This window comes from Sciurus vulgaris (assembly GCF_902686455.1).
Source record: "Sciurus vulgaris genome assembly, chromosome: 14".
In the NCBI taxonomy this organism is placed as follows: Eukaryota; Metazoa; Chordata; class Mammalia; order Rodentia; family Sciuridae; genus Sciurus; species Sciurus vulgaris.
The window spans coordinates 32030265-32045132 of record NC_136475.1 but is presented as its reverse complement, the minus strand read 5'-3'; the positions used below and the strand labels follow the sequence as shown (position 1 = coordinate 32045132).

The 14868-nt window shown below is 37.6% G+C and overlaps 1 protein-coding gene across 1 annotated transcript; it reads right to left on the bottom strand.

The window, feature by feature from the left end:
* Positions 1 to 2974: 2974 nt before the first annotated feature.
* On the bottom strand, positions 2975 to 10458 carry MRPL19 (mitochondrial ribosomal protein L19). Its single transcript, XM_079110437.1, has 6 exons — positions 10336 to 10458; positions 10068 to 10185; positions 7192 to 7310; positions 6847 to 6981; positions 3430 to 3611; positions 2975 to 3299 (listed from the first exon to the last, which is right to left on the bottom strand). The coding sequence occupies exons 1-6, from the start codon at positions 10436 to 10438 to the stop codon at positions 3078 to 3080; spliced, it is 879 nt and encodes a 292-aa protein (XP_078966563.1). The 5' UTR covers positions 10439 to 10458; the 3' UTR covers positions 2975 to 3077.
* Between the last annotated feature and the right edge of the window lie 4410 nt (positions 10459 to 14868).

Sequence of the window (14868 nt, the reverse complement as noted above, 5' to 3'; positions counted from 1 at the left end):
TATGGAGATTCCTCAGAAAACTTGGAATAGAACCACATTTGACCCAGTTATCCCACTCCTTGATATACACAAAGAACTTAAAATCAGTATATGGTAAATGGATAAAAGTGGAGACTATCATGCTAGTGAAATAAGCCAACCCCAACAAACCAAAGGCCAAATGTTCTGGTACGTGTATGCTAACACACAATAAGGGGGGGTGGGGGGAGGGAAGAATAGAAGTTCATTGGATTAAACAAAGAGGAATGAAGGGGAGGGGGATGAGAATAGGAAAGACAGAATGAATGTGACATAACTTTCCTATGTTCGTCTATGAACACACGACCAGTATAACTCCACATCATGTACCTCAAGAATGGAAAGTTATACTCCATGTATGTATAATATGTCAAAATACACTCCACCGTCACATATATCTAAAAAGAACAAAATTTTTAACGTGTTTTAAAAAGAGCTTGGGGTCTTCTCAGAGCACCCTGAATTCAATCCCCAGTGCCATAAGTAAATATATAAATAAGCGAGCATCTGTTTTAAACATGTACACTTGTTTTTCCTTGCATTATTCCCTAAGTATGACATAACAATTATTTTCATAGCATTTACACTGTAGTAGGTGTGGATACCAGATATGACTATGTATTGTTTTTCTCGTCCTTCTAATAGACGAGACCTCTAACCTTTTGAATTCTTTAATTTGTACAAAAGACTCAGGGAGTTACTACTTTTTAGGTTATAACTGTCCCATAATACTGAAGGATAATTTATAAGCCACACTCTTGAGCAAAATAGTGGAACAGGCAAATTCAATTTCTTGTCCTCCTATAGAAACATTGAAAGACAAGCAGCAACAGCCATAATTTTGTTAGACGTCTAAAAAACAGTTTTAAAAAAATTAGGAAAAAAGCAACTTTAAAATGACAGGAACTCATGATGACATTTTTTGGCTTGCCATTCCCTCTCCCCTCCTTGGTGTGACAGCGGTCATAAAGTTAGCAGCTGTAGTCCCTGGTCACACTGTCAAGATGCTGTCAACAAGCTAAGGAACCGACTTTTCAATGAAAATAGACAGCAAGGAATACAATCTTTAGGGGAAAAATGTTTGAAAATATCACTAATCAAATAGACTAAAAGAAAGACTACTATAGCCTTCAATAGTGAAAACAAAGTCAACCCTAGGGAAGAGGGAATGTCTGATTTCCAGAGTAACCACATTAGATGTTCAAATGCCCAGTCTTCAACAACAAAAATCACATGGCATGTAAAGATGAAGGAAGGTATGATCTGTTCAAATGAACAAAATAAGTGGAAACCATCCCTGAAGAAGCAGACATTGAGCTTACTGGACAGACTTTAAACAATCATCTTAAATATGCTCAGAGGAAAATGACAACATGACAAAAACTAAAAAATTAGGAAAGCGATGTATGAACAAAATGAGTCTAGCAGTGAAAATTAGACTTTTATACCCCAAAAATATAACAAGCTTTCATGTCATATGCACAGAGCAGAAATCAAAATGGCTTTGTATTTCTCAACAGCACTGGTAACAGGACAGTGGGGGGCAGTACCTTCAAAATCCTGAAGGAAAATTATTTCCCATCTAAAATGCTAGCCAGGCACAGGATGCACACCTGTAATCCCAGATACACAGAAGGCAGAGGCAGAAGGGTCGTAAGTTTGTGACCAGCTTAGGCAACCCAGCAAGATCCTGTTCTCAAAAATAAAAAAGGCTGGGGGTGTAGCTTTGTGGTAGAGTGCTTGCCTAGCATGTACAAAGGCCCTGGATTCAATACCCAGTGTTGCAATCAATCAATCAAACAAAATTCTACAAAGTAACAAAAAAATATAGACACACAAGGTCTTAAAAATTTTATGTCCACAGATACTTTCTCTAGAACCTACGAAAGAATATGCTTCATCAAAATGAGTTAGTAGACAAAAACAATTCAACATACCAAAGGCCCAATACAACTGGGCACTAAAGAGCAGATCTGAGCATGATTCAACTGACAGGTGCAGGATTGCCTTCAAGACCCAGGTTAGTACAGTACTGTATTATATACAGGCTAGTCTTTACCATATGCAATACCTACAGTAAAGTTTTCCAACCCATACTCAGCTCACATGGAAGTAAACACACTCGTATCAGCCCACATAAGTATTGTTTTGATGTATGACTAAGAGCTGGAGTTTGATTCATCATGACGCTGATAATCAGAAAATATGGTTTGCTGCTTCTGACCATATTTCTTCTGGACATCAATTGCCCAGGCCACACTATAATCCCGCAAAATGGCCTGAGGTTAAGTCTTTTGGTTAGCAAAACCCAGTTATAACCTTAGCCATGAACTTCTTCAAAGTAGCTTTTGTAAACTCTCAGGGAAACTGAAGCCAGACTACAACACAAAGAATGTCATGTTCTCCTTGAATCCTTAATTTTGTTACAATGGCAATATTACATAATATTGCCTACACAAAATCCTGCTAACAGGTTTTTCAAAACTATTTTGTTTAGGAATATATATGTAGGCAATAAACTCAAAGAAATTCAAGGGAATAATTAACCAAGTCAGGATGGTGTATACACCTGAGTGAAGGTGGGCTACGACTGCACACAAAACAGGAGGTTTCTTAGTAAATGTCCCGTGTCTTAACTTTCATAGGTGTTACTAAATGCTCTATATCTTAACTCAATGGTGGGTACATGAATGCTCATTTTATTATTCCTTAAATCATACAATATTCTGTACTAATGATTTACTTCACCATTAAAAAAAAAAAACAACACCCACTTCCCTTGCCCTTCCATGCTAACTAAAGAACATTCTGGTACTGCTTTGACTTCCACTGTAGCTTTGTTTCCAGTAAAGAAATGAACACAGGGTCATTTTACAAATACCTTTCTCTTTTTAGAGTAATAAACTGGTGTGCAAATTTTATTTTTTAAAGTAATAATAAAATAATAAATGCTTAGTTAATTTAATGACTATTTATTATAAATGACATTAAATTGGATTTAAAATAAATCCTCTGACAACCAATACATCTTTAGCAAGTAACCAAATGCTCTCTCAGAATCAGGACTTTTTTGATGCTTCGATTTCTTTCCATATTGCAGCTTCAATTTTTGAAGTATCATATTCCCTCATCATATCAAACTCAAGCCATGGTTGACTCCACTTCTGAGCTTCTTTCATTTGTTCTTCAGTTAAACAAAGATCAAATCTGATTCCTTTAATATTAAAATTTGGACGTTCCCAGCGTTTGGACCAAGGCTTAGGCTTCATTTTTACTTTCAGCTAAGTAAGATAAGGAAAAAAAAAAGCATTAGACTAATACATACACAAAAATTCTTCAAAGTTTTCATTAAGATGATTCTTATTTTATTCTTTCTTATTTTACTTTCAGTTCCAAATGTACACCACATACCGTATTAACAGGAATTTCTTTGCTAGACTCTGGTGTTACTGGCTTCATATTCATATCAAAAGTGCTGTATTCAGGAAGGGCATCTCGTAAGTAAAGCAAACTATCATCCAGCCGTTTCTCTAATTTGATCACTTGGATCTCATGGATTCGAGGATTATACAGTTCAAAGCAAATCTCAACACCTAAAAAGAAAACATTCTTAGAATCTAAATCACGATTCCTGCAAATGCTGCACACTACAGTAAAAGCTATTTCATAAGGAACTAGCACAAGGTTTTGCATGTAGGAAATGTGACATAAATTTGTAATTTTTAAAATGAAGAATATTGAGGCTGGGTACGGGGAGAATGCCTATAATCCCAGTGACACAGGAGGCTGGGGCAAGAGGATCACAAATTCGAGGCCATCCTCAGCAACTTAGGGAGGCCCTAAACAATTTAGTGAGACCCTGTACCAAAATAAAAAATAAAAATAGGCTACAGGTATGTGTGACTTGGCAGTTAAATGCCCACCCCTGGGTTCAGTCCCTAGTACCAAAAAAAAAAAGGAAATTAATTAAAATCCATTTAAATAAAACGTGAGATAGAAAGAACATAGAAAAAAGTGAGAAAACCTGAATAATACTAAAATCTAAAGAAAAAAATTTTCTATAAATATGTTGTCACAAATCTGCTCACTTCTGATAACATGCATTAATTTATAGAAAGTCTGAGTAAATGCAATCTCTGTCATGTTCTTGTTCATTTCCCAACTATCTGATTAAAAATTAATCATCAATATCAAGAGTAGTAACATTAGTGATCTTAAAGAGTAAATGTTAAGTTTGGTTTAGAAGCCTCTCTTAAGGAAGGACTTTTTCTTTAATCAGAAAATTTCCAGTGAAACAAGCTAGGAACAGCTTTGAGTATGTCAAGTTAACCACAAATAATCTTTTAGTTATGCCATCTGTATTAACAAACACTAATATTTTCTGAAATAATTCCAAAAGAAATATGAATCCTATTATATACGATCAACATTAGCATCAGGATTCAATCCAATATTTACTGTACACCATTTCTGTTCCAGTCAATATCTAGAAGCTGCACCTATAGCAAATCAAACAGGTAAGATCCTCTTCTCTCATAAAGTTTACACACTAAAGGGTGATGAAAAATAAAGAAACAAGCCAACAAGGTAATTTCATGCAAGGAAGACAAGACAGGGTGATGAACTGTGACTAGGAGGGACAACTTTAAAAAAAGCAATCAGGGAAAGCCTCTCTGAGAAGATGAATTTGAATTGATGGTATAAAGGTCCAAGAAGGCTCCAGGCAAAAAGAACAAAATACGAAAGCCCTAGGGTATTAAAAACTTGTCATGTTGGTAAAAACAGGGAAGGGCCCATTTGGCTGGAGCAAATAACTTGGTAAGCAAAGAACGGTAGGCCCCTCAAAAATTCTTGTTGAAAATCTTGACTGGAGTGGTATTAAGAAGTGGGGCCTTTTGTAATAGTACCTTATAAATGGGCTAGATGGAACTAACTTAGGCCTATTTTACTCTTTTACCTTTTACGAGGTAAGGACCCAACATTTGTCTACTCCGGAGATACATCAACAAGGTGCCATCTTGGAAGCCAGGGAACGGGGCCTTCCTAATCCAGAACCTGCCAGTATTCTGATCATAGATTTCCCAGTCTCCAGATCCATGAGAAATAAATTTCTGTTCTTTGTAAATTACACAGTCTGGGCATTTTGTTATAGCAGCACAAACAGGTTAAGATAACCAGGAATGTAAACTAGAGACTGCACAACTGCAGTCAGGAAATGATGGTGACATGGATAATTGTGGTTGCAATGAAGAGGGAGAAACAGACAAAATGATGATATATATTTTGGAGACTGAGTCAAGAAAACTTACTGACTGAATACGTAAAAGAGAATAAAAATAGCACCTAGGTTTTGGTTTAAGTAAATATGTGGGCAGCGGTACCATTTACAGAAAGAGAAAAGAGTGCAAGAGGAACACTCCAAGGGGAAATAAGGAGCTCTGTATTCAAACTGATTTATGCACACAAGACATTCAGATGGAGAGCTGAAGGGGCAGCTGCATGTGCACATCTAGAACTAAAAAGGATCAGTAATGGAGATACCAGTGTGGGAATTAGGGGATGGTACATAAAGCCACCGGGCTAGAAGGAACTACTACTTCAGGGAGCATTGAAGGGAAAGGTCAAGGCTGATTATAACAGTCAGACATGTTTTAGAGAATGGCAAGAGGGAGCTAATTCTTTTTGAGTGCTCTATGTCCAGTATTTCATGTACAGTATCTCAACAACTGGTTAACTAGAACACTGTGAGGAAAAAAAAAAACTACTAACATTTTAATCTTTGAGAAGAAAATCAAACCCTTCTGTCAGCTCACACTTATGTTTATTTCTATTATAAGACTTTAAGCTAGGTGTGGTGGGTGAATAACAGAAGGCTGAGATGGGAGAATCAACTGCAAGTTGGAGGGACAGCCTCAGCAATTTAACAAGGCCCCAAGCAACTTAGTGAGACTCTGTCTCAAAATAAAAACTGAAAAGGGCTGCTGATGTAGCTCAGTGATAAAGTACCCCTGAGTTCAGTCCCCAATACCAAAAACAAAACAACAACAACAAAAAAAAACCAACAAAAAAACAATCAAAAAACATTTCAAGAACATGACTTGATGGAAGGTACCAGTATCTGTAATCCATCAAGTCCTGCTGAATTCCTATGTGTACAACCCCACCAGTCATTAAAGAATAAACAAGACAGCAACCCTCTCATGTTATCAGCTTCTCTGAATATAATACTTCACCACTGGCACTTTTAAGTACAAAAACTTTACTTGTCCTGCCATTTAAATTCATAATCTTCCTAGAATTTTATGTGTTCTTCTACCTTATTATGCATAGTATACAACACAATTTTGCCTGCTTTAAATGCCTCCAAGGTTTATAAAACGGTAATAATTGTGGTGACTGTTTTCTGTCATAATGTAAAGCAAAATGAGAACATTAATTTTGGGACCAAGTAATTCATAAGAACACTGTTATGTCTGTCTTCATGTTCTCATAGGTTATTTGCTCCTAAAAGGAATATCACTACACTGCTTTACAGTCACTTGTTTCCTCCCCTCATGTTGCTATAGTGAGTCTACTTCTAATGGCTGTTGTCCCTATTATAAAGGAAGCATCAAGAAAAAGCAGAACACCAAATGTATGTAGGCTGTAACCACAATTCACAATTCCTGATCCATTCTAAGGCCAGAGGTTCCTTATCTTTCCTCATGCCCCTCACCCCCAACCCCCACCAATTCACTTTTAAATTTCAGATGTCTTGTTCCAGGAAGCAGAAAGTAAAAAGGAATCCTTACATTTTCTAGACAATTAAAATAATAAAATTCAGCTTACCTTGTCCTTCAATAGTATTCCTAAGAATAAAAGTAGCCCCAAGTCCTTTTCCTGATCTCTGGATGCAAATCCCCAGAAACTGGCTGATTTTTCCACTGGCATATGGGTCAGCTGTGGTAACACGTAGTATGCTTCCTACCAATTCAAAAGAGCAGTGAACTTGTATATGAGATGCAGAAACAAATAAGAGTTCTAGGTAAGTTACCTTCCTAAACATTTTAATAAAACATTAGGAATAAGTACCTCCTAAGGGCAAAATCCCATTATGTGAAGAATAGTGTTCTTTGCACTAAGGAAAACTAACCTTCCAACTACTGAGAATAAAGGCATCCAGCACTTACTGACCAACATAGAACTCTGGAATGTGGAGTACTTTCCTCCTTTCTAACATATCTCTTCTTTCTATTTGAAATTTCAGAGGATTTGTTCTTCCCCTTGGGGGAATAAATTCAGGACTCAAGAACCTGTGAAAAATATAAATTAAAAAAATAATGAATCAAAAGCAAACTTACAAGACTAGAAGAAAAACTACTGTTGCTTTATAAAGAAATGGAAGAATATGGTATCGACATATTTTATTTTTCACTCCCTAAATTTGGAAGGCAATATTATTTCTAAAACTGTGGTTTCTAAAACTGTTGTTAATGCTCATAAAAATAGCTAACAATTCCTGAATACTCACCCAGAATTTTGTTAAAAAGTTTTATAAAACATCTAAGTAGCTGATATAGTTTGGTTGTTAACTGTAACCCCCAAAGACTCATATGCTAAAGGTTTGGTTGGTGCTTTCAGGAAGTAGTGGAGTCTTTAGGTGAGGCCCAGTAGAAGGAAGTCAGGTCAGTGGAGGCATGTCTCTAAGGGTTATTTTGGACCCTAGCTACCATGAAATAAGCAGGGTATTTTTTTGCCACACAATCCTTCCATGAAGTACTGTGCTACAGGCTGAAAGCAACAAGGACACATCCTAACAGTGGACTGAAACTTCTGAAACCACGAGCCAAAATAAATCTTTCCTTCTTTAAATTAATTATCTCAGATGTTTTGTCACAGCAACAGAAAGCTGACTAACACGGTAGCATAAATTAATCTTTTTAGTCACTAGATGAGTTTAGTGTCATCAATTCCTTTTTAAAGATGAAGATACTGAAACTTGAATAAGATAAGTAACTGATCCATTATTATATTAATTATAAATGTATCAAGTTAATATTTAAATGTAAACATGTCTGTCAATCTCCAAAGCCTATGTCTATAACCAGAAGCCTCACATTAAGTTGTAACAATAAATTATGTTGAAAAATATAAACATATAAAACACCAATTACAAACTGACTTTAAAAATAATATTCCTATTTTCTTAACTGATTTCAAACTTGTTTTGAAATATTTCATATATAGAAAAGGCATAAATGACATTAAAATTAATATTTACCCATCTTAAATAAATTATCAATGCAGTTAAAGCTCCTGAGCATCCCTCCTACTCTACTATTGTAAATCTGGTTATTATTCCCATAAATTTTTTCATTTTTTTTCAATTTTCAACTGAAAATTTTCAAACCAACCAAAGTTGATATAATACACCGTAAATTCTTCATGTACCTTTACCAACTGCTAAAATGTTGCTATACTTGCTTTACATGTGCATATTTTTTCCTAGACATTTGAAAATATCAAATAGCAGCATATTGTTCTCAATAATTGAGAAGGTCAAGGACTTACTCCACATTATCACAATACTTTTAGGACACCTAAGAAAATTAGCATTAATTCAATAATGTATTCTAATATATAGTTTATACTCAAATGTATTTAATTATCATGGAAAGAACTTTTATATTTGTTGCCTAATTCAAAATATAATCAAGCTTTACACATTATATGTGTCTGTGAGTCTCAAACTGGTATTCCCCAGTTTTGTATTTCTGTTAACATTGACTCTTTTGAAAAGTCAAAGCCAGGGTAGGGATGTAGCTCAGTTGGTAAAGCCCTTGCCTAGCATTTGCAAGGCCCTGGGGTGTGTGTGTGTGGGGGGGGGGGGGATTTTTAAAAAGAGAGAAAAGGAGTCAAGGTCGGCTATATTATAGACCATTAATGGATCCTGGATTTTTTTCTTCACATGCCTAGACTGAGGTTAAGCATTTTTGGTAAGAATATTACAAGGAAATGATGGCAGTGTTGTGTTCTGTCACGTTAGGAGGCACATTGTAATAATGTCAACACATGCCACTATTGCATTAGGTTTGATTAAGTAAGTCCCCTTTACATTTCTTAATACTTTACATATGCATGTATGTCTGGGCAATATATATTAATGTTTAACATGGTTTTAAACTTTATAAAAATGGTACTATGCTATATCAATTATTCTAAAGGTTGCTTTTTACACAAATCATGTTTGTGGAATTAATCTATGTGTTGAGTTTGCTCTTGTTCATCCAATTTTTCACTACTATGCAATATTCCAGTTCCAATGAATGATTATATTTGCCTATTCACCTTCTGATGGATATCTAGGCCACCTCTGATTTTTAGTCTGTTACAGTAATGCCATGTTCATTCTTGTACATGTTTTCTTGTACATATGTGTTAGAGTATTTTTAAGTTGTGTGCCTTCTAGGTAGAAAGTTATACACAACTTCAAATTTACTAAATTTCACCAAATTGCTCCGAGTATATAGTTTACATCCTTAAATGAATTTTATTAAGTGCTGGCCCACTAAGAAATTCCTTTTTCTACTTTAAAAAAAAAAAAAAATTATAAGAAAATCTTTTTCTGAATTGCCAAGTTCCCTAAATCCAAGTTTATTTCAATTTAGAACTACAGAATATTTTAAATGTCTTTAAAAAATAAATAATAGAGATAATCTAAACAACATACAGCCCCTTCAGAAAGCCTCTAGTAACACCAAGTTTTTCCTCCTAAAAAGGAGGCTTTTAAAAAGGATTTCACACCGCATAAACACTTTCTATAAATCTTACTTTTAAGTTTACATGTACCTCCAAGGTTACATGTCGATTTAAGTGAACCAGAATTTTACTTAAGAAAAAGAAGTTCATGCTGGCTTGGGGAGAAGCGATGAAGTCGGAACTGAGCTGGGCGCACTCTAGGTAGACGGACCCAGGCAGGCTGCACACACGCACGTGCAATGGGAGTTCCGGGCCGGGTTGGCCAGCCAGACCTCCAAAGGGAATCCGCCTCTCGCCCAGGGTGGCCTCACCTCCTGTCCTGCTCCGGGGGTCGGCGCTTGTCCACGATGACGGGTTTCGGGGGCGGCCGGAACTCGCCAGGCTGGGAAGGCCCAGTGCTCTGCTGCCTGCCGGGCCCCGCGCGGATCTCTAGGAAGCAGACATAAAAAGATATTGTGTCCAGACAGGCAGAGCCCGGCATTCTTTTCCAACCCGCAGACCAACAACCAAGTCGCCCCTGCACACCTCACCCCAGCATGGCCCTCGCGACCCCCAGGACTCAAGTCCTGCTACACTTACCGCAGGCGACAGAGGCAGGTGCAGGGAACAGCGCCCTGGTGGCTCGGAATCTCTGCGCCAAGGCCATGGCGGCCCCACAACCCCCTACGATGGGAGCCGCCATGCCGCCTCGCTCAGGTCGAAACTACAACTCCCAGAAACCAGTGCGATGAGGCCGTAGCCATGCAGCCAGATGGTGACCGTTGTGGGACAAAACAGAGTCTCTTCTTACCCACCTCTTCCTTGCTAGATAAAGAAAAGTGTATTCTTTTCCCAAGTTCTCCATAACACCAAGATACATACCCCCACAGGGGTGGTGTTATTCTAGCCCAGAAAACTCTTTTCTTTCCCTCCGAATTTTCATTTAGGCAAGTCTTCCCTATATTAAACGCCCCCCAAATATACTCTGATTCTACTAGGTACCTTTTATTAGTTGCTCTAATCTCATTTGCAATTTGTCCTTACTTGTGTAATTATTAGATTAGTATTTGACTTTTCCGTTACAAGTTCCACAAGAGAAGAGCTAAAATTGTCATTTGTTACCATTCTGTCCTACCACTTAGCACCTACCTGGCCCTCTGTGAATGCAAAGAGAATAAAATATTTCCTGAAAAACAGCTTGCCCAAAGTCCCTGAGATTACAGACAGCATTACCCTTTTAAGGAACTAAATTTGAGTTTGGACTGGGCAACTGGGAAAGATACAGCTAAAAAGTGTAAATTTTAAGTCTTGTTAGAGAATTAGAGAGTCTGGGAGTATAGCTCAGTGGTTGAGTAAGTGCTTTGCTTGCACACAGACTCTGCACCAAAAAAAAAAAAAAAAGAAAGAAAGAAAGAAAGAAAAGAAGAAGAAGAAAAAGAAAGAAAAAAAAAAAGAAATTTGTGTTTCTCAGGAAGGGTGAGCTTCTGGAAGGATTAAGCATGTAAACTGATGTAATTATTAGTCATTTCACTGAATTAGTGTCCCAAAGCTACCTCAGATTCAACATGTCCACACTGAATTCATCATAATCATCTTCAAACTTACTTCCCAGTATTGACTTCAACATTCATTTTGTTTCTCCAGTCAAAAATCTCAGTCCTTCCTATTTTAGTTCTTCCCTGTCTCTCCATGGTAAATATACTAAAACTATGGCGGGCACCATCAAATATCTCAAGAATTCTTATACTTTCTCATCTTCCCAACCATATCTCTAATACATGTTACCAGCCTTTATCTTAAGGATCGCTGCAAGTAACAACTACTTTTTCATTGGTTGTCTGGTCTCTCATTAACTCTAGTAGTTCTCCTCACAGCAACCAAAAAAGATAACTCAGATATGCAGACCTCAGTTTTGTTTTTCCCCAGTTTAAAGCCTTCCACAGTTTTGTGTTGACCTTGCATAAAAATGAAATTCTCAAAAAGCATCTAATCTTTGCTGCCTGCCCCCACATTCTCTAGTTTGCCGTCCTAAACACCATGAGCTGATACATGACCTTGAGAAAGAGCACCATGTTTTAAGGACAGAATTCAAGGTACTGTGAGGAAAGACAGGATCTTCTATTTAAACCACAACTTTGTTAATTAGAACAAGAACATATCCTAAAAATAACAAGGAATCATACAAAAATTTCAGATTGGCTAAATTTTTTCTATTTTTCCAATGCCTCCACCCCATAAAAGATGTCAGACCTTTAAGGAAGAGTAAAAGGGAGAAGAGACAAAGATAATCGGGATGACTGGTTGTGAGGATTTTTCTATATTTACTTACTCAGAAGAACTTGAATTTCACCCTTACTAGGACTAGTCCTATGGATGAGGCGGAGAATAAATGATAGACCTTCGCAGGAGGAGGGCAGAATTTACTAACAATTCCCAAATCATTCCTGCTGCCCCACCCATGTAAGGATGAAGGAATAGTTTTATAGAGTTTTACAAAACTGACAGACTGTACCTAAAGAATCTTATTTAGTCTCCTCCCATATTCCTACTTACCCAACATTTCACGCCTCTCTTGACTTTACCTTAGCATAAAGAACAAGCCATAGATTTAATTATTCTACCATACAACTTCAAAGAGCAAAATCAAACAGCACAGAGTTAGCTCAACCATTTCATGAACTGATTGCAGGAAGAGAACTTTAATTTTTTTTTTTTTTTTTTTTGTATTTTTTAGCCATAGGAAGGAGAACTTGGAAATCATTACATGGTGTTCCCTGAGGGAATGCAGTGTTCTAGGTAAACTCCCCATGTCAGGTTATTGTGACATCAGGATTTTTGTCAGTTTTGCTAATTATTGCATCCTCTATGCCCAGAATGGTATCTGCTACTTAATATCTTCTAAGTAAAATTGAGATAATGAATTAGTAAGTTCTTGGATAGATGTCTGACTCACAATAAATTCTTTGTTTCTAGCTTTATTGAAGCATGACTGAAAGTAAAAATTATCTATATTTAAGGTGTGCAATGTGATGATTTGAATACATATACTTTGTGCAATCATTACCATAATAGAGCTAATTAACATATCCATCACATAGTTACCCATAACAAAGTTTTATTCTAATTTACTTTACAGATATCAGCAAGAGGAGACTATGATCTGATCCAGGTACTAACACATCAAAAAAAAATCTCTCATTACAAAGAGGGGTTGGTTATCGTGGTAGTCTAGAAAACCAGTTACAACATGAAAAGTTAGCCAGTGACTAGCCAGAAAAAGAAGGAGACTTGGCCGATTGGTTTGGGGACTTGCCAGGCCCAATGATGATACACACAGGGAGTTGAAGCCAGTGGTTGTCAAGGTGTCTGACTCAACTAATGAAATGATCCTGAGGGTGAGCAGTAACCTGTTGGCAGGAAACATTTGGAACCTATATTAAACTCCCATTGTTCTATGTTCATCTAACACCCCCTTATTATGTGGCATTTAATTTTGCCTTCAGAGAGAGAAACATACTGGTCACAGAGACATAAATGTTCTGGCATTCTGGTCAACATAATTATTTTTTGTTCCATTATAAATTAATGAACTGGCATTTTGTCATATTAGTCTCATATGTCTGGTTCATGTGAGGCTGCCCAGAGAGGTGAATCTATTTTATGCTGTGCTAACTAATCAAGCATTGGCCTTCCAAAACCAATGACAGAGCCAAGTCATGGCATGACAAACTCTCCAAAGTGAAAAATAATGGATGTGAGACTTTGAGCTATACATTTTGCCTGCATAAAGGACTTTGATGTTGCCTAAAAAGCCATGCATACACACAGATGTACATGAACACACCTGTATTCACTATTTACATACCTGATTTACTGTTTAATAAATTACTCCAAAATTCAGTTGCTTAAAACAATAAACATTTACTATCTCATGGTTCTGTGAATCAGGAATCCAGAAATGGCAAAGCTGAGTCATTCTTACTCTTGATTTTTCACAAGAAAAATTTTCATCGAGAAATTTTTCATCAAGAAATCAAGATGCTGGCCAGGAGACCGAGGGTACAGCTCAATAGTAGAACACTTGCCTAGCATGCACAAGACCTGGGTTCCATCTCTAGCACAAGTGGAAAAAAATAAAGACCAAGTCTTGCTTTTGTTTGTTCTTTTGGTTTGGTTTGGTTTTGCTGTGGTAGAAATCTAAATTTTACTTCTACCTCAAACTTCCTTCTACTTGCCGTTTACTTCTGTGTTCATGACAGCACTCATAGGCTCAAACTTCTTTATTCTCTTTTTTTTATTCATTTGTAAGATGGGATGCTGACCAAAAAGGAATCAAACCAAAAGCAACTAAACAAAGCTTTATTGGGATAGGCTCTCAGGCGAGATTCACTGGTCTGCCAAGGTAAGGAGCCCGGGAAGTCGCCCTGTGGACAACAGGTGCAGCATTTTTCTACTCTGGGGTAGGTGGGGGAAGGGTCAGGGGTGGATGCATCTTTCTGAAGTTGGCCCGAGACCCTGCTGGACCCATGTCCTTTTGGGATTGACTGGGGAGCCCACTGAGTGACAGGCGGGTGTGAGAGACCATTAGGGTTAATCTGTCTGCATCTGATCTGTTGCTCTTCTGCAGGCAGGCTGCCCCCCATCCAGCCGCCTCAGACCGCCCTAACATTCTCTTTTCAAAGTCAGTTCCTTTGAGAAGAGATTAGAAGTTTTTTTATGGCTTATTTCTCTACTGAGGCAGATCTCTGAGACAGAGCTATGTATCTGGGAGTGAGGACAGTAGTGAGCTATTTCTGAGTGAAACCCTGTTGGAGTTATGTGCTCTTTGGAAGGAGGGTGTAGCCTCAGGCCTTCTTGCCTTGCCCCCTCTCCTAGTATGGAACCAGGGCAAGAGTGAGCAGGGCCCCAGTATTCTCAGTGAGCTGCACATAAATTGAGCTTCCATTCCATAAGATGAGGCTATACAGAAGAAGGATAATCCCATATCTCTGCCTCACTTGCTCAGGAGTTAGTCTCAGCAACAGCTGAGGTCAGAATCAGATGCTGAGGTCCTGTTCCTCCTGGAGAGAAAGCCCTCCTTCCGGGTGCTGAGGGGAAAGGGAACCTGTGCTCTTGGTTATAGACGCCCAGAGT

Coding starts and splice junctions, on each gene's coding strand:
- MRPL19 (XM_079110437.1), bottom strand. CDS start 10,438: ATGGCGGCTCCCATCGTAGGGGGTTGTGGGGCCGCCATGGCCTTGGCG. Junction 10,186..10,335: donor ACCTGCCTCTGTCGCCTGCG/GTAAGTGTAGCA, acceptor TCTGCTTCCTAG/AGATCCGCGCGGGGCCCGGC. Junction 3,300..3,429: donor AAGAAATTCCTGTTAATACG/GTATGTGGTGTA, acceptor TATCTTACTTAG/CTGAAAGTAAAAATGAAGCC.